The 18,496-nt window shown below is 35.4% G+C and overlaps 1 protein-coding gene across 15 annotated transcripts in view; it reads right to left on the reverse strand.

Annotated features, from left to right (window-relative positions):
* Positions 1-14,189: 14,189 nt before the first annotated feature.
* The window catches only part of EYA1 (EYA transcriptional coactivator and phosphatase 1), an 81,380-nt gene continuing 77,073 nt past the window's right edge, over positions 14,190-18,496 (reverse strand). For all 15 annotated transcript variants that reach the window (XM_087890676.1, XM_087890674.1, XM_034429958.3 and 12 more), the window contains one exon: positions 14,190-17,578. In XM_087890676.1, coding sequence (XP_087746802.1) covers positions 17,498-17,578 — 81 coding nt within the window. In that variant the 3' untranslated portion in view covers positions 14,190-17,497. The remainder of the gene's footprint in view (positions 17,579-18,496) is intronic.

Raw genomic sequence — 18,496 nt, forward strand, 5'->3', positions numbered from 1 at the left:
GGCATGGCCAACTTTTTTTTTTTAACTTTTCAAAGCATTTTTTCTAATGCTTTGAAAAGCCTCTGACGATCAGGCAATTCAGCTGGGATTGTCAGAGACTTTTCAAAGCATTTTTTATCACCTCTTCGGCCAAGAGGTTGCAGAAAAAAATGCTTTGAAAAGCCTCTGACAATCCCAGATGAGCTGTGGGATCATCAGAGACTTTTTTTTTAACTTTTAAAAGCACTTTTTTAAAGCCGAAGAGGTTGTAGAAAAAATGCTTTTAAAAGTAAAAAAAAAGCCTCTGATGATCGTGCGGCTCAGCTGGGCATGGGGAAGGGGGGGCGCAGGGATTTTTGCTACCTGTTTTCCAAACTACCCACCGCCATCACTACCGGATCGGGTGATCCAGTACAAACCGGGAGCATTTCACCCCGGGTTTGACTGTTTTAGTAGAAATTAAAATGAAAAAGCATTTGCTTGAGAGACTGTGATAAGAAAAACACTTGTCTATTGACATTTAAAAACATTTTATTACAATCATGTTTGCTTAAAATTGCAGTAGATGAATATTTTAATTGTATGTGATAATTTAACAAGAAACAATTTTTTTGTAATTATCGTTCTTCTGTACTTCTGTAATTATTGTTCTTCTGAGTCACCCAGAGTAGTTCACAAGTGAAGAATAAATTAATAAATTACCATAAAGTAATCACAAACTCCGACAATTTTTAAAAATCAAAAATATAACAAACAGTCCATAATGAAAAAGAAAAGCAGACATCACAGAAGACTTTGCCAATAGGATTTATGCTTAGCATGCTGTTGTTTATTTTAATTATCGTAAGAAAGAAGAAGGAGCCAGCAATCCAACATTATTTCTAAAGTGAATGTTTTTGCAATTCAGATTGTTGGGATGTTATTCAGTCTGAACTGCCAGATTTTGCTATAATCCCAGATTGGCTTTAGGAGGAAAAGCATTCTTGTTCCTGTTCAGAAGCTAATAGCTTTTCAAGGTTAAGCCTTTGTATGGGTTACTAGTTCTCAATCATTAATCCTGGTGGTGGCTCAATCAAGCTATTTTACCTAGGTGGGTGGATACAAGAGACCAAGGCGGAATGGGAAAAAACTGATTTAAATTGTTAGGTTGCTTAATCCTTAAATATATTTTGGCAAGGAAGCAGCAAATTTCACAAACAAAAGCAAAGAATAAAACCATTTCATCATTGCTGGAAATTTAAAAGGAGAGAATCAGACCGCATGCTGAGATCAGGTTTCAGGAGTGCTTGATTAGAACATCCCCATCATTCTCAAGAAAAGAAGAGTTAGCCACTTTATCTGTGTGTTTGTGTGTGCACACAGGCTTCCACACATGCACAAGGATTTACCATTTTGGGTGTCCTGTCTACATTTGTGCAGCTAGAGTGAGGCTGCTTCACTTTTAATAATATTTTTTCCTTTGGGTCAGCATAATTTTTGAGCTAAAAAAATAACGGGCATAACCTAAGCCATTGTGATGGCAAACCTTTTTGCTGTCGTGTGCCAAAAGCGGGGGGAGTGCAGGGGAGTTGCGTGTGTGTGTGCCCACACCCATAATGCAATGCCCTCTGGGCGCCCCACCCCCATGCATGCATACGCAACCCCCCTGTGCTGCCCTGCCCCCTGCGCATGCACACACTGACCTCCCATACTTGCGCGCATGACCTTCCTGTGCCCCATTTTGGGCCTAGCAGACCTCCCTGAAGCCTACGGAGGCTGGAAACAGCCTGTTTCTGGACTCCCATTAGGTCTCTTTTTCACCCTTCTCAGGCTCCAGAAGCTTTCCTGGAGGCTGGGGAGGACGAAAACAGCCTCCCCAGGCTGTCCGGAGGCACTTTGGAGACCGGAAACGGCCCATTTCCGGACTTCCGGTAGGCCCATTTTTCAATCTCTGGAGGCTCTGGAGGGCCTGGAGGTTTTCCTGGAGCCTCCAGGAAAGTGAAAATGGCCTCCCCTGGCCCTCCAGAGGTCCTCCAGAGGTCCTCCAGAGGCCCTCCAGAGGCAGGAAACGGCCTATTTCTGGACTGTCAGTAGGCCCCTTTTTCGCCCTCCTAGACCCTCCACGCGAGCCTGTATTACCTGGCATCCAAAACGGGCCATGTGGAGACTCCTGGGAGGGGTGGGGCAGCATGGGCATCTCCTGCATGCGCAGCAGAGACCCATGAGCAGCAGAAAGAGCATATATGTCACAGAAACAAACTCAGAAAAATGCAAGACACTATTAATTTTTTGAATGTTCACAATATGACTACTCTATTTCATGACATCTATGAATTTCCAGTATTTACATTGCCTTGTCTAATGTATAGGGTTATGCAAAAACATAATCTTTGAATGGATTTTTGCATAAATTCATTGAATTGAGATGGATAAGACACTCTCTCAGAAGTTCTATTAAATAAATTTATCCAAATAGATAGCATAGTTTTATTTGGAACAATGCCATTATAAAAAGGAAAGTTTATGAAATCAGATGATTATGTGAATTATGTTCTGCCCACAACAAATTAGTAAATATGTGATATTAGCATTGCAGAAAACAGAAATAAGTAACCTCATGGTCTCTAGGTGTCTTGGACCCAAATACAAACCTCTGACATTCATCATTTTATTTATTTTTTCATGCCTTTATTACAAATAATTAATGTATATATGAAAAAATGGCTTTTCTCATTCATCATGAAGTGATGGATATTACATTCACAGACATAATATGCAAAAGGAAGCGTCCCTTCCATTTCTGAAAAACTGCCTTCAAAGGTGTACCTGGCATTTATTTTTGGCATCCAGTGAAATATTTTGAGATGGTACTATAATATTTTCAAATTTGCTCTGAAGGGGACATTTATTGATCATTTTCTTTATTTATAGTATACTCTTTTGGTGTAAGTGAATTTTAATTTTAAATTATATTTTTACAATGGGGCAAACCACAGTGGGAAAATTTTGCTTTGAACAATAGTCTATACAATTTTAAATGAATAAACATGTTTTTAAAAAAATATTGTACACTTTAATTATTTACATTGTATTAGCCATATTAAAAATTCATCTTCTGGACAGTTAAGAGAATGGTTACTCTGAGTGTTCGGATCCAACCCTAGGGAGCTTCTTGTAAAAGTTTTAATTATCACAGTAAATGAAACATCAATTATCCTTTTATAGAGGTATCAGTTTATAAGCCCTTTCTCCTGGGTTTTAAAAGAATAATAAAAGTGACTGGTAATAGAGAATTAGATTCTTTATATGATGGTGTTTAATTAGTGTTGGGAAAGTGCTGCAGTTTTCTAAGTAGAACATTTATTTATTTGGTTTGCTTTTTAAATATTACTTGAAGTAAATGAGCAAGTAAAATATAGATATTCCTTGACTTACAACAACAGTTTATTTATTTATTTATTTAATTTGATTTGTATGCCGCCTATCTCCATAGGACTCAGGGCGGCTCACAACAATTAAAATCAAACCAGATAAAAACATATTAAAATACAAATTAAAAGTATGTTAAAACTCATTAAAATAATCAAACCCCATCAGTCCAGTCCAGTTGGGACCAGAATTTCCATTGCTAAATTGTTAAGTGAGTCGCACCCAATTTTATAATCTTCTTTTTTTTGCCATGGTTAAAAGTTAAGCAAATTTCTTTAGTTTTGAGGCCCAATTTTAGTGCTGCAGATGCATGTAAATTGGATGAAAAATATTAAAAAATTATCTTTATTGTTTTAATTAAAGCATTTTTACTCTATTACTTATTTAGAATAAGGTGACCAGACGTCCCGCTTTTGGCGGGACAGTCCCGCTTTTTAGCAATTTGTCCCGCGTCCCGCGGCGTTTCAAAAAAGTCCCGATTTTTCATTCTGCCTCCTCAGTCCTGCTGCCTCTTGAGCCCCAGCTGATGGCTAGAAGAAAAAAAAACTGTTTAAACTCTTGCCCGGGGCTTCAAAGGGCCGCCCTACAGGCAATCAGTGTAAAGAGTTCCTGAAGCAGTTTTTTTTTCCCCTAGCTAAGCTGCAGAAACGAAACCGAAACCAGGATCTTTGGTGCAACGTGACAAAATGAGGCAGAGAGATTTATTTTTATTTTTATTTTTCCTCCCCAAAAAAGGTAGGTGAAAAACTGCAAACAATGGGAAATTTAGGAGGAGAGTTCAAGATTTTAAAACACAAAAGAAAAAAAAGCTGTATTTAACTAGGGAATTGTAATAATTGAGATACTATTAATTGTATATTGTGTTGAAAGCAGAAATGGTTAAGTTGTGGTTCAGAGGAATATATGGGAGAAATTATTTGGTTTATTATTATTGGTAAATATAATTAATTGATTTGTAAGAAATTGGATTGCATGGAAATAATTGGAATATTCATGTTCATATTGATTAATATACAAAAAGATAGTTTTATAACTAATTGATTTATATTAAAATGTTGAATTTGTATTAAACAACTGTATTACATAATTACATAATTAAACAATGTGAGGATGGATATAAAAATAGATGACAATGGGAAGGGGTATAATATAGAATAGAAGGGAAAAATTGAATTTGATTAAGATTAGAGATGAGGATGAAGGGTAATATTGTTTTTTTAAAAAAATAGATGAATAAATATGGCAAAAAGGAAATATAGAAATTGTAAATTTAATTGAAATGACTAAACACTGTTTAAATTTGTGAACCAGCCAAATATTCTGTTCAAAGAAAATACATTGTATGTTTGTATATGTGTTTCTAATTATTGCTATTTATTCATATTTGTTCTCTTTTATTCTTTAAAGTTTAACAATTCATTCTTTATCTTAATATCTTTATATTTGCTTGGGGTTGGCTTTCTTCCCTTTCATCTTTTTTATTGTACAGCAATCTTTCTCCTCAAACCTACCACCTCTCTCTTTTCTTTCCTTCTTACTTTCTCTTCCCCTCACCCTCTTTTTCTCCTCCCTACTTCCTCTTCCTTTCTCCTTCTCCTCCTCTCTTCCTCCCTCTCTTACCCTCACTCCTACTCTAATTTCCATTCCTTCATCCCTCTCTATTGCTGTATCCTTTAATGCATATGGACTACTCAGAGGGCTGAAAAAGTTATTTTTGACTGGTCCTCACACTTTTGACCAGTCCTCGAACTTACGACTGTCCTCACATTTTACGTTTTTGCCCTATCTTGTCACCATGGTGAAGAGAAGCAGTTGTGAAATGAGTGACATGGTTGTTAAGAATGCTGCACGGGCATAAATGTGAGGATGGTCATAAGTGTGAGGACCAGTCAAAAGTGCGAGGACCTGTCAGAAATGACTTTTTTCAGCCCTCTGGTTAGTCCTTTTGTGCATATGGACTACTCGGAGGGCTGAAAAAGTTATTTTTGACTGGTCCTCGCACTTTTGACCAGTCCTCGAACTTATGACTGTCCTCACATTTTACGTTTTTGCTCTATCTTGTCACCATGGTGAAGAGAAGCAGTTGTGAAATGAGTGACATGGTTGTTAAGAATGCTGCACGGGCATAAATGTGAGGATGGTCATAAGTGTGAGGACCAGTCAAAAGTGCGAGGACCTGTCAGAAATGACTTTTTTCAGCCCTCTGGTTAGTCCTTTTGTGCATATGGACTACTCGGAGGGCTGAAAAAGTTATTTTTGACTGGTCCTCGCACTTTTGACCAGTCCTCGAACTTATGACTGTCCTCACATTTTACGTTTTTGCCCTATCTTGTCACCATGGTGAAGAGAAGCAGTTGTGAAATGAGTGACATGGTTGTTAAGAATGCTGCACGGGCATAAATGTGAGGATGGTCATAAGTGTGAGGACCAGTCAAAAGTGCGAGGACCTGTCAGAAATGACTTTTTTCAGCCCTCTGAGTAGTCCCTATACACATAGCCATGGCCACCCAGTCACATGACCAGCTAGCCACGCCCACCCAGTCACATGGCCTCTAAGCCACGCCCACACAATAAGCCACGCCCACAATGGTGTCCTTCTTACCAATGTTAAAATCTGTTCACCTTACCCTATACACATAGCCATGGCCACCCGGTCACATGACCAGCTAGCCACGCCCACCCAGTCACATGACCAGCTAGCCACGCCCATAAAATAAGCCACGCCCACAATGTCCCTCTTTACCAATGTTAAAATCTGGTCACCTTAATTTAGAAATAACTTAGGAAATGTTGTGGCCCACCAGAGGCCAGCAAATTCGGACAGTGAGGAGGTTGGGGAAGAACGTGGACCAGTCCTGGAGTCTGGGGAAGGCTTGGACAATGGTTGTGAGTCAGAAGCAGAGAGGGGACCAAGGCCATCTGGTAGTTCTTTTCTGCCTCCGGAGTCTCTGGAGTCTGATATCAGTGAGGCAGAAGAACAGCATGAACCTGTTTCCAGTGTGTGCATGCGTGGAGCTGCCAGGAGACAGGAACAATTAAGGGAACAGGATCGATTTGGGAGTAAGGCTTGGAGATGATTGGTCCCTCCCATAAGACATAAAAGAGAAGCAAACGGGACATGAGCTTTTGCAGGAAGCAATTAGATCATCTGGCCGCTTCAAGATTTGAAAATTCTGTTTGTGACTCTGTGCCAAGTTTGGTCTTGCCCTACGTCTGGAAATTAGCTCTTTGGCAGCGTTCCATGTGAGATAGGTGGGTGTCAATAACCTTCCTCTGAAAGACTGTTTATCAAGCCTTGCGGACTGCTGTTTAATTTCTAAGGAAGCCTAGGTCAGAACAGGAAACAGAAACATGTACGTACATCTTTAGAAAGTTCTGCTAGTTTAACACATGAAATATCTTTATGAGATTTTTTTTAATGAAGTGGTCAAAGGACAGATCATTGTGTATTGTGTATGTAATTTAAGAATGGTTGAAGAAGGAAGGTTTTTCAAAACCATATTGTTAAGCACGAATGGAATTTTATTTAGGTCTCTATTGTTTATTTAAATGTGTAATGTTTTCAAATGAAAGTCAGAATAATGGTACAGAAGAAAACAAATGATTTCATAAAGTGTGGTCTGGCCAAGAAAAAGTAACCAAAATAATTCTAAATGCACCACACATGTAAAAAAAAAAAAAAGGAATTTAAAACAGAAAAGGAATTAAAAGAAGTCTGCATTAAAGTTCAGATTACAATTGGAGAATTTCAGTACTGTAGCTTTCTACTGCTGCACAATGATTTTGACCTAGTTGAGGTCAGTTGAGAAAAGAGGAAATTGACAGCAATGCAAGCCAGTAATTGAGTGAAAGCTACATGTTCTGGTAAGACAATATTCTAGTATTCTTTAGAATACGTTGTTCTGATCATTTGGAGGCAGGCCATCATTTTCAGGAAGTGGTATTCCCAAACAAGAAGTTATTTGTATTTTTCCAGATGGAAACTGGTCTTGAAATGGGTCTGCTTGGGCAGTTTGAGGAACAGGGAGAGGGTGAGCATGTAGAAAGAAATGACCATCCACAAATAGTGCAGAGTGCTACCACTGCAAAACAATGACTACACTTTTTGTAATATGGATCAGTGTTGATAGCTGGATGTAAAGCGTCTCAAAAATTGAAGTTAGCTAGTATCAGGGGTTAAAGACCCCAAGTTGCTTAAAAACTGGCAGAGTATGTTTGTGGAGAAGTATTCACATTGTACTTCTAAGAGGTTTTTTAGGATGGGCTTCTTGCCAATTGCTATATGATGGAATATTATCCATACATTTGAATCTAAAGTTGATTCAACTTTAGGTTCAATGCAATTTAAATTGTAAAAATTGCCTGGATATTAGCATTTGATATTGTTTTGCTTAGTTCTTGATTTCAATTTTTCTATTACATTCTAAAATGTAATTTCATCTATTTTTAAATGAATATTAGATTTCAGGTAGAAGAACCTGTTGACTTCTATTTTGTGATCATTTGCAAGTAGAAATTCTCTTTGGTGTCACTTGATCCTTGCCATGCTTCCCTGGCCAATATTGAGGAGCCCTTATTGTTCCATTTTTTTTTCCTTCTGAGAAGTTCCATTTTTTCATCTTCCTTGTGTAAAAGATGTATTTTCTCTTTGCTTTATAAGAATATACATGCCATGAAGATGCTTTGGAAGAAACGCTTCAGTCATTGTGCAAAAATCCTCTGCTATTAATTAAAAAGTCTGCTTTTTTCAAGCTTCTGTGGCAGCTAAAAAAAAAGAAGAAGAAGAAGTAGCTGCTTTAAGAGTTCCATCTCTTAAGATGTTGGCATGTTCTTTCATCTTCAAGTGGAAGTTTGAAAAAAAAAAGGCTGATTACTAATAACAGATGCTGCTCCAATCCTGAAGCATTTCTTCCAAATAATTTTCAAACTGCATACATTGCTTTAAATGGAGTGTTTTATTTTACCGATAGTTCTCAATTTACAATCATTTATGTAGTGATTGTTTAAAGTTACAACAGCATTGGAAATAATCATTTACCACTGAGCCTTGCACTTATGACCACTGTCATGTGATTAAAATTGGTAGCCGGCATGTATTTACCATGGTTGCTGTCCACCAAGTTTATGTGAACATCATTTCTGACTTTTCCACAAGCTTCTGACAAGCAAAGTCAATGGGGAAAACTGGATTCATTAAAAACAGCATGATTTACTTAAAACTATGGTTAAAAAAAAAATGTAAAATTGGGCACAACTCACTGACAACCACTTTGCTTAGCAACAGAAATTCTGTTCCCAATTGTTGCATAAATTAAGGACTATCTATACTGTTGTTTGGAAACTTGACTCTTGATCCCTTTGAAATAGTTTATGTAAAGTAGTATATGAATAATTTAAACAAATAGAAAAATATCATAAAAGTGTTTCCTTGGATAGTAAGAATTCAATTTTGCTCATGCAATACAACAAACATTAACCTAAATGGAGAATTTATACTTTATATCTGTTTTACTATATAAACGTCTGCTTTAACTTTACAACATTATGCCTAGGTTTCTTGGGAATCCCTTGGGAGGGAGTTCAATAATCTAATCTATATTCTAAATATCTTCCAATATTGATATTTAATACCATAGGAATGCAATGCTTCAGTCAATTTGCAGAGTAATAGCTTTTATTCCATTCTGGCTGTATATGAATTGGAATACCTGAAATGAATAGGAACAACAGTTAAGTCTGGATTTTTCCCAAAGCAGCTCAAACACTGTTTGATCTGGCTCAGTATGATGCTTAAGCTTTAAAACTTTTTTGATTAGCAGGATTTTAAACTCTTAAAATGGTCCACAATCAAGTTTTTAAAAACCTGACCATGAGAGTTATGCACAAAACAGTTGGCCAACAGAAACTGTTTTACAGGATCTGTAGCCTTGATTCTTGGACTGTGGTTTTCTGCAGTATTTGTTGATTGTATATTTTCTAAAGAGTGTAAGGACATGGTATGTGTAAGCGTTTCGTTTTGGGGTCATAATCCTCCTGAGTGCATGGTTTCGTAAATACAGATGATAAACCAATTAGTGATGCCAATATATAAATATGGGTTTGTTATGTAAAAAGTTATCCACATATTTTTAAGTTGTGAAAGTTTTAATATTGATTTTATCTGTTTTTATCTGTTTTTATTGCTGTGAGCCGCCCTGAGTCCTTTCTGGAGAGAGGGCGGCATATAAGCTTAATTAATAAAATAAAATAAATAAATAATAAATGGATTCATTCATTTGTTGGTTTACAACCATTACCACCAGCTACAACCAAAGCTACGTCATTACAGCTGGGTTGCTATGTTGAATTAGGTCACAATGTTGTTTCCTTTGTTTTGGCATTGATCTGTAGCCAATTAACATATGGAATAGGAATGCTTCATTGTGGAGGTGACATATCTTGACATTTCAAAGGCACTTTGGCTAATATGAAACAAGTCATGCCATTACTGTATTAACATATTACATTAAAGCATAATTTAACCCGGTTTATTTAAAACTGACTGGATTTGCAAAACCTACTTAACCACAGTTACAAACCACATTACGTTACATCCAAGATAAAGAAATCACTTGTCTGACCATAGTAAATGCATTAAACTTAGACCACCATTGGTTTAGTATTAGAAACACTTTAAGAATATAACCATTTACTTGGATAGTGTATGAATTAAAGAGAAGTTCAGAGTAGTTTGTTATTTTTATAGGCATTATTAAGTCATTTTTTCCTGATAATATAGATCCAAAAAAGCTATTATTTCTATTAGAAGTGGTTCAAAATTTAAGTATTAGTAAGAATATTTAGTGAACACTCAGATATATGATTCAACTATATATTAATAAAGGAATACAGTGGTTTATCAAATAGATATAACAAATGGATATTTTATGGATTGCATATTAATCAAATTATAACTTCTCTATAATTCAATTGCTTCCAAGTCCTCATGAACCATTTCTTAAGAAAATGCCTGTCAGACTTTCAGGGAAGGTATGTCAAACTAAAGATAGCTCTGTGAAAGGAAACTAGACAACTCTGGCAGAGACCAAGCTTGTTGATTTGGCAATTCTTGTATTCTCTATAATTAGACATTAGGGATTATAGTTTATAAAATCTTTAGTATTTTACTAACCATTAAGACAAGTTTAATTGATTGATAAGTGCTACACATTTGAACATTATTTAGTATCATCCTTTTTGGTAGTGGAGTATAAACTGATCTCTTCTAGTTCTTTGGCCATTGCTTTGTTTTTCATGCTATTTGCAAACCATATGCAACTTTGAAGTGCATCATTTGTAAGCTTTTAAATAGTTCTGCTGATATTTCATCAAACCTTGCAGCCTTGATTCAAGTATAATTTTTCTAGGAGTCATTGAACTTTACTTTCCAGAATCTCTGGCTCTGTTTTAGTGATTAAGCCTTTGTATGTATAATCTCAATTTGTCTACTTTCTTATTTTTATCTTTATCCAAGAGTTCTTTTGTCTTCTTTGTCTTATATCTTGCTCATCTTGTATAAAGATTTCCCTTGAATCCTGTAATTTTCTAAAAGAAATACATTGTACATTCTCACTTGATTATCAACTTATTGATAATCAATAAGATTACTTACTTAAATACAACTTTTTCTTTTCTTTTCTTTTCTTGCTCTTACGTAGAGCTTGACATTACATAGAGCAGACAAATTTATCTGTTCTTTTTGTCTATTTTTCTTCAGCTCTTGTCAGTATGTTTGCATATAGCTCTTTCCTCTTTCTTCCCAAATTTATTTTTGTTTGCTTTAATAATGTTATAAGTTTCATTTGAGTTATTCTAATCTACCTTCACCACATAATCATATTGAATACTGCAGAAATTCTATCTTGTTTTTATGATTTTGTTTATTCTAGCTTAAGTTGTAATTTTGCAATGAATTTGTGATCTGAGTTGCAGTCAGCTAGATCTTGTTTTATTGGTTCTAGAATGTAGAGAATTCAATTTCAGTGTTATTTATATGGTGATGTCCATGTCCAGATGTCTTTGAGATTGTTAAGAGGAATTCATTTGTTATAACCATTGAATTTTCTTGGCATAAATGTATTAGTCTGTCTCCTGCTTTGGTTCAGAACCAAGGGCAAATATTCCTATTATTCCAGATGCTATTTTACTTTCAACTTTAACATTTCAGTCTCTTACAAATAGTATGATACCTTTTTGGTTATTCTGTCAACAGGGTGTTTCAAGTCATCATAAAAATGTTGCACCTCCTCTGCATTTGTGGTATACATTTGCATCATCATAATATTGATTTGTTTGCTTTGGACTTGAACTGAAATCATTATATCATATTTTGATTTGCATCTTCATCTTTTTGTTTAGAATGATGACTATTTCATTTCTTCTATGTTCTTGTCCTCAGCATATTTTGATGTTCTTCTCATAATGAGACATTCTGGTAATTTTGAACAATTTGTTGTTCATTGAGTTCAAATACATCTATGTTCTATCTTGATTTCCTCTAACAATATTACAATCATCTTGGTTTCTGATTCTGACATTTTGTGTATGGATTGTATTCATATCCTGCAGCATCAAACTTTTATTTTAGTTCTGGGCATATCTGTACTGGATATACAAATATGTACTTACACTTACTTTCCGTTCTTTCTCAGTAGCTTTTGGGATATCTTCAATCTGAGGCTCATCCTACAGTATCATATTGACATTTTCTTGATTACGAATGTTCATTTTGCTTTCATAGTAGAATAGTGGAATAAGTTGCTATTTTATTTTCTAATAGTGGTAGCTATTAGGTAATAATTTATATATTACCTCCATGCCATAAATTACCATTCATATACTTCCAAAGGTATAGCTCATATTGTTGCAAGCCCCCTTCACCATTACAAGGTGATGGTCAATGATAAGGTTTATACATACCAATTGAAATCAGTAAGATAGTCATATTAATTTTAATACATCTGATCTGGACTCAGACTAGACTCAATCTAATGTAATCTTCTCTCAAGAAATATAGATTAAAATATATCCTTATGCAGATCTTTTAACCACAACGTATTTGCATACAAGCCCAAGTGTCATTCACAAAAATATATATATTTGTATACATTAATATAAAGTATTCCCCCCTCTAGAAACATAAATAATAGTAAAATGTTTATATTCTTTATATCTAATTTGGATCATCATCATGACATTCCTTTCCTCTAAAAGCTCATTGGTTTTGACCATACATTTTGTAGTGCAGGATAAATGTTTGAACACGTGCAATTGTAAATGGAAGAGTGAATTTTTAGTGGAAAATATATATTTAAAAGTTATTATGCATTTCATTTCAATATTAAGGTGAAGGTTGAGTTTTTAGTTTTCAAATAGTAAATAGATAAAATGGATGTGCACTGCAAAATAATGTCAAAATTTTTAAAAGATGTATCATTTATTAAACAATGTAGGTTTGTGAATTTCTAGTAGACAAATATTAAACTGGGAAACAGACAATGGGATTCTGATAGCACTAATTCTTCTGGATTCCTCAATGCTTTACAGGCCAGGGTTACCAATGAAAACATCATCTTTGGGTTTTTTTAATGGGATTGTGTTCCTCTGTAAAAGCTTCACCTGTGACTAGATGTTCATCATGCAATCTTATAACTAAACTATTATATTATGCAATGGGGACATATCTTTGAAGATAGTTTACAAATTTAAACCAAAATGAATATAGGTGATTATATCACCTGATTGTTTAAAAAAAAAATCCTAAATAGTAAACCTATGCAATGGTTTAGATTTGACGGCTGCAAAAGGCTGCCATGTATTCATAGTAACAGATGTTTCCTACTTTTAAGGAGTATATTTATTTAAATGGGCAGCCTAACTCCTGTATGACTCTTTGGCAGCTTACAAAAGCCCCCCTCATAAAAAAATGAATACAAGAGACCAGAAGAGCAAACTACAAAGACAAACTAAAACACATCAAACCAATCCCAAAAGGGATACAAAAAAGAGTTGCAGACAGGTGCTATCAATAAAGGAGAATATTTGTAGCTCAGGGTTGAAACGTGCACTGATGATACTACCTAGTTAGGGTGATAAAATATCTGCAAGAAAACAATCAAGCTCAGAGAACACCCAGGACCCTCATAAAGGTGGTATATTCCCATATATTCCAAAGCACTGTTGAAATTTAATCCCAGCCTAGCAAAACGCTCAAAAATACTTTGAATCTATGGAGATCTATTTAGTGAGCTGTTTCTATTGCCTTCACTTCTGCACTTGAGTTCTTTGGATGAGGCTTGATACATCATAGCAACATGTAACCTTCTACCATAGAATTTTCTACCAAGAAACCCATATAATATGCTATTAGATTTCTGAAAAGGAGATGTCTAAGGAGCCTTGGTGGTGCAGTGGACTAAAGTGCTGTTAAGTAGCACTTAGCTGCCAGCTGCCTGCAATTACGGCGAGTTCAAATCTCACCAGGCTCAAGCTTGACTCAGCCTTCCATCCTTCCGAGGTAGGTAAAATGAGGACCCGGATTGTGGGGGCAATAAGCTGACTTTGTATATAAAAAAAGAACACCGCTTAGGGCTGGCCGAAAGCCCTACTAAGCAGATATATACAAAAGAATGAAGGCTTAATGCATTGTAAGCCGCCCTGAGACTCCGGAGAAGGGCGGCATATAAATCGAACCAATAAATAAATAAATAAATAAATAAATTATATGTTACGGGATGGGACAATTCAAATACATTCAAAATGGCTATATGTCACAAATCAATTTTATTAATTTAAACGCAAAGTGAATGGAGGAAAGTTTCTGTACATAATGGTTGACACAACACACTGTTCGTACAACAAGGGCCAGACATACTTTTAGTCAGCATACAGACTAACCCCCTTCCCCCAAAAAAGGGAGCGGTGGCAGGAAAAAAGCTTATTTTGCCTAAAACAAAAACCAGCTTCGCAATTAAAAGACTTACATGTCTGCTTAACCACAGACTTTAAGTAGTCCCTAGCATTGGCTTGTTTTTGGTAAATCAAGTTACTGAAGATGAAAGGCTACATTTACAATCAAACAGTTTGAAATAAGCCACAAAATAACGTAAACTTCAGCAGCAATATGCATCCCCCACAAAAAGAGGAGTTGCCCCAATAAGGCTGTGTGAAACTTTGATTCAAATTGAGGGGGAATCATCAAACTTTCACACAGGTGCCTATTTGGATTTATTCAGCTAAACCTACAGGTTATGAATGTGAACTGAATTTTTAAATCAAATTACAAGTTCAGGTTGGATCTTGGCTGAATCACATACACATATTGCCTAATAGCTACTTTTGCTACTAGCTGGCTTAAAAGCTGGTTTATTCCACAAAAATAAAAATCAAGAAAGTGGTAAAATATAAGTAAAATATGTATTTCTAGATAAGCCAGCTGTGCCCAGTATTAAAACTTAGGCCAAGAATTTATACTCATGCATAGATTCAGGCAGGTTTTGGTGTAATAAGGGCTTTGTTTAGCCATGGTTATAAACATGGATGCTCAGAGGATATTACATATATTTTCTCAACCTGTGCCAATTTCTCCTTCCCTTTTATTAATAGTTAAGAATCCTGATTAAATATGATTTAAGCCTGATTAAAAAACACACCGGTGTTGGTATAATATAGTAGGAAATATTTTTTGAAGAAGCTACAAGATGCATTTGTTATTAACTCTGACCAAGAAAGCCACACTGGTTTACAGTATATAAGTCAGCTCAAAATAAAACTGTCAGGATTGTTGCAGGTTAGTAAGAAAGGGTATAATTAATTAAACAACTACAAACAATAAAAACAAAATTGGCAATAACAATTTTACTGTGCCCATTGCCAGCAACGGACCAATACAAAAATCTGATTGTTAGTGTGAAACGGTCAAAATTAAGGATCTACCAGACATTTGCCATTTTTAATTTCATTTCAAACTGTGGGTTTACAAATAAAATCATTTCAAAATGTTTGCAGGTTTTATGCATTTTAATGCTTAAAGAAATATGCATTGCCATTTTTCCAATCTATGTTATAGCTTCTTATTTTAAGTAAACACCATGTGGTTAGGGTGCACTCATAACTGCATAATTTGCACTCATGTAGCGTTAGAAAAGATTTGGGATTTGTGTTTCTGAATTACCCATATTAAAAATCTTAACTCCCACTGTGCCTGGCCTTTTCCATAGCAGGTGTTTATGAGATTTAGACTGCAATCATTGACATGCTTACTTTTGAATTAAGCTCACTGAATTTGGTACTGGCAAGACATATAGAATATGGTTGTTAAAGTATGTAATTTTTTTTTGCAACAAATTGGTTATTTTTAAAAGAGCAAGATTAATTTTCATAGTCAGCATTGACTGAATCCCCCAAAGCATTCCCTGTTTTATTTTAAGATAGGGTGGTACATCTCATATTTAGGTTTTGAGTGCAAAAACATATTTTTTTATTTTATTAAATCATGATACATTACACAAGGTTATCTTTTTAAAAAGTTCTCTATATTTCTGACAAAAAGAATAGATTCCACATTCAATATTTGCATGAGAAGACAATGACTTGAATGCAAATATTTTTTCATTGGCAGAATTCCAGTAATATTGCTGCTGAAAGTAAAAATAGAAGTAGGGAAAGGCAATTTTTGTCACTATCTCCTTTCTCCTAAAATCCTGTTCTGGAACATATCCCATTTCTTTGCAACGTATTTCTGGGAATTCCTGGGGGACAAATAATCAATAAAATTGATTTTACCCATTAAGAAGATTCTTCTATTGTATCAACATCCTTCCACGGACAGGAGCTGTTCAGTTTATGATTCAAACCAGTTAAATAAAGAAACAGAACACTGTGCTCAGTTTGCAAGCAGTACTAATACATGTGCTTCATATCAGTTAGGAATACATGTTCATGTGTAAACTGCTACTTTTCTTGGCAAAGTACACATAAACAATGCCAAATCAGGCCTACATATGCAGTTTAAAAGAAAAGTGACAATTTAACCATGCAATTTTTTCTCATCTGATTTGAATGAAGTATATTTTACACTTGAACTTATACATTCAAGTACAAAGTATAAATGACAGGATAGCCTATTATAGGCAAGATAAAACTAGGGAGTTGATATTGTGATATAATAAATTTGCAAAGAAAAAAGCCTAAAAGAATGAATAAAAAGTAATTCCTCATTGACACTTGACAACCATGGTTTTGGTCTTGACAAACTAATCTTAAAAATTTCAATTTACACATTATACACAATTCTTTTATAAGGCACAGCACAATAGTTTGTGCACATACTGCCTCATTCTTCACCAAAAATCCATTACTACTATTCAATAATATTTGCCTAAACAATATGTAAAACATTGTCCATTAGAAATTTACACAAAAACATTCTTCCTGTACACGATTGTCTCAGTGATGTACTTATTTGCTTAAATTAGAAATACTTCTACTTTGCAATGTGCTAAAACCAAAATCTTTTTGTGAGCAGAAGGCAATGACGAGTTATAGCCTTCCCACATATTGTACATATCCACATTTAAATGATGTCAAAACAGAATCTGTTCATAAATAAGTAAAGATTTACAGAGTACCCTGGATCTGAAGAAAAAAGCAAGAAAAAAAAGTAAACCTTTAAAAATGTGTCCATTTTTTTAAAAGTTCAGTCTTAGTTGTGCAATCAGGTTTGCTGTATTTAAGATGTGTTCCTACCACACTGGAGATTCTAGAAATCACAAAGCACTTCCCAGTCTCTTCACAGGTATGAACATTGTTTAAATGTTGTGAATGTGGTAAGAAGACATTGCTAAAACATTCTCCTCATGGCTTGTTCTCATTGGATTCACAGTACTAGAATGAACAGCTGTTTCTGAAGACAAAGATGTGCTCCTCCATTTATTGAAAGGGCAAGGGTTAAGACCATCTGCAGCTGCACATCAACATGATGAAATCACAAAATTCTGTAGGCCAGTGCTGAAACAAGACTCGGGAACACCGTCCACGGATGTGAGGGAGGTTCCGAAGTTACAAAGTGCTACTATAAGTACTCCAGTTCCAATGCATGATGAAGCGCCATAAGGTCAGAGTGACTTGAGATCCTCCAGAATGGCATGGCATGCTGTGAGCAATATAAACACATTATAGGGAGACAACGTTACATGTTACTACTTATTAACACAGTAGTATTTAGCTATTCCATATTGCAAACCAAGTCAACAAGAATGCAAAAACACTGTCAAAATTTATCAACCCCATAAAAAATTCATACTTAAATGTAAGCAAAGAAAAACATATAAAGCAGTGGTGAAATCCAATTTTTTTTATTACTGGTTCTGTGGGCGTGGCTTGGTGGGCGTGGTGTGGCTTGGTGGGTGTGGCAGGGGAAGGGTACTGCAAAATCCCCATTCTCTCCCCACTCTGGGGCTAGCCAGAGATGGTATTTGCCGGTTCTCCGAACTACTCAAAATTTCCGCTACCGGTTCTCTGAACTGCTCAAAATTTCCACTACTGATTCTCCAGAACCTGTCAGAACCTGTTGGATTTCACCCCTGGTATAAAGGCAGACCACACTGAAAGCAAGTATGTTAAATAAACCTATTGTGTTAAAGGCCTGTCTATTTTAGTTTTTTTGCAAGTATTATTACAAATATACCTCGAAATGGATTCTATTCAGGATAATGCTTTCCATTAAGAATTCTGGATGCTGGAGTCAGGTGCCCCAATGGCCAATACCCAGAAGCTGTAATGCCTAAAGCCATAATTTTATTCTCTAACCTAATAACTTTTGAAAAAATAATGATTATGTATTTACTCTGAAATGTGAAATACAATGAACTACCCCACTAATGCAAAGTCATACTAGAATAATAATTTGCTATGTATCTATGGGGATTCTCAGTCAGAACTGAAGAAGCTTCTTAGATAAAAAGCAAAACATCTTCAAGGAAAAATAAGAAAGTCCAATTGCCTTTTGAAAAAAAACACCTTTGAGACAATTGATATGTACTTCATTATGTATTCAAATTCAGGCCGAATA

The sequence above is a fragment of the Pantherophis guttatus genome, chromosome 3 (genome assembly GCF_059756535.1).
Source record: "Pantherophis guttatus breed Tessera chromosome 3, ASM5975653v1, whole genome shotgun sequence".
Lineage (NCBI taxonomy): Eukaryota > Metazoa > Chordata > Lepidosauria > Squamata > Colubridae > Pantherophis > Pantherophis guttatus.